General features: G+C 50.7%; 1 protein-coding gene across 1 annotated transcript in view; it reads left to right on the top strand.

Moving 5' to 3' along the window:
• Positions 1-1,423, top strand: part of TIA1 (TIA1 cytotoxic granule associated RNA binding protein) — a 12,818-nt gene that overhangs the window by 9,836 nt on the left and 1,559 nt on the right. The window contains exon 6 of the mRNA XM_015648630.3: positions 205-344. Within this exon, the coding sequence (XP_015504116.1) occupies positions 205-344 (140 nt within the window). The remainder of the gene's footprint in view (positions 1-204; positions 345-1,423) is intronic.

The raw sequence follows: 1,423 nt of genomic DNA, 5'->3' as shown, positions 1-1,423 counted from the left end.
TTTGATGGGATATCAGGAAGGGTTTGATGGATATCAGGAAGGGTTTTTGGGATATTGGGAAGAGCTGTAACTCCCAGCAAAGCTTGGCCTGGGATCATCCACAGCCAGCTTGGACCAAGCACATCCTATCAGGGATGCAGTGAGAATTCCCAAATTCCCAGACAATTCCCAGTTCCCTGAGTGGTGCCCCGTGTGTGTCCCCAGGGCCAGCTGAGCTACCCGCCGGCCTACGGGCAGTGGGGACAGTGGTACGGGGGAGCCCAGCTGGGCCAGTACGTGCCCAACGGCTGGCAAGTGCCTGCCTACAGTGTCTACAGCCAGGCCTGGAACCAGCAGGGCTTTGGGTGAGTCCAGAGCCATTTTATCCCAATTTTTATCCCCTTTGGGATGTGATTTCTGCACCTCTGAGCTGCAGCAGGGTGGGGACATCCCAGCAGGGGTGGGGACATCCCAGCGGGGTGGGGACATCCCAGCAGGGGTGGGGACATCCCAGTGGGAGTTTGGGTGACTCCTGAGCATTTTTATCCCAGTTTTTATCCCTTTTGGGATGTGATTTTTGCACCTTGGAACTGCAGCAGGGTGGGGACATCCCAGCGGGGTGGGGACATCCCAGTGGGAGTTTGGGTGAGTCCAGAGCTGTTTTATCCCAATTTTTATCCCCTTTGGGAGTGATTTTTGTACCTCTGAGCTGCAGCAGGGTGGGGACATCCCAGTGGGGGTTTGGATGAATCCAGAGCCTTTTTATCCCAAATTTTATCCCAAATTTATCCCTTTGGGAAGTGTTTTTTGCACCCCTGAACTGCAGTGGGGTGGGGACATCCCAGTGGGGATTTGGATGAATCCAGGACATTTTTATCCCAAATTTTATCCCCTTTTGGCAAGAGATTTTTGCACCTCTGAGCTGCAGCAGGGTGGGGACATCCCAGTGGGGGTTTGAATGAATCCAGAGCCTTTTTACCCCAATTTTTATCCCAATTTTTATCCCAGTTTTATCCCCTTTGGGAAGTGATTTTTGCACCTCAGAGCTGCAGTGGAGTGGGAACATCCCAATGGGGGTTTGGATGAATCCAGAGTCTTTTTACCCCAATTTTTATCCCTTTTGGGATGTGATTTTTGAACCTCAGAACTGCAGCGGGGTGGGGACATCCCAATGGGGGTTTGGGTGAATCCAGGACATTTTTATCCCAATTTTTACCCCAATTTTTATCCCTGTTGGGATTTGATTTTTGCACCTTGGAGCTGCTGTGGAGTGGGAACATCCCAATGGGGGTTTGGATTAATCCAGGACATTTTTACCCCAATTTTTACCCTTTTTGGGTTGTAATTTTTGCACCTCTGAGCTACAGCAGGGCGGGGACATCCCAGTGGGGGTTTGAATGATCCAGGACATTTTTATCCCAATTTTTAACCCCTTTGGGAGTGA

The sequence above is a fragment of the Parus major genome, chromosome 22, assembly GCF_001522545.3.
Source record: "Parus major isolate Abel chromosome 22, Parus_major1.1, whole genome shotgun sequence".
Lineage (NCBI taxonomy): Eukaryota > Metazoa > Chordata > Aves > Passeriformes > Paridae > Parus > Parus major.
The sequence above is the reverse complement of the archived record's forward strand: the minus strand, read 5'-3'. Positions and strand labels throughout refer to the sequence as shown.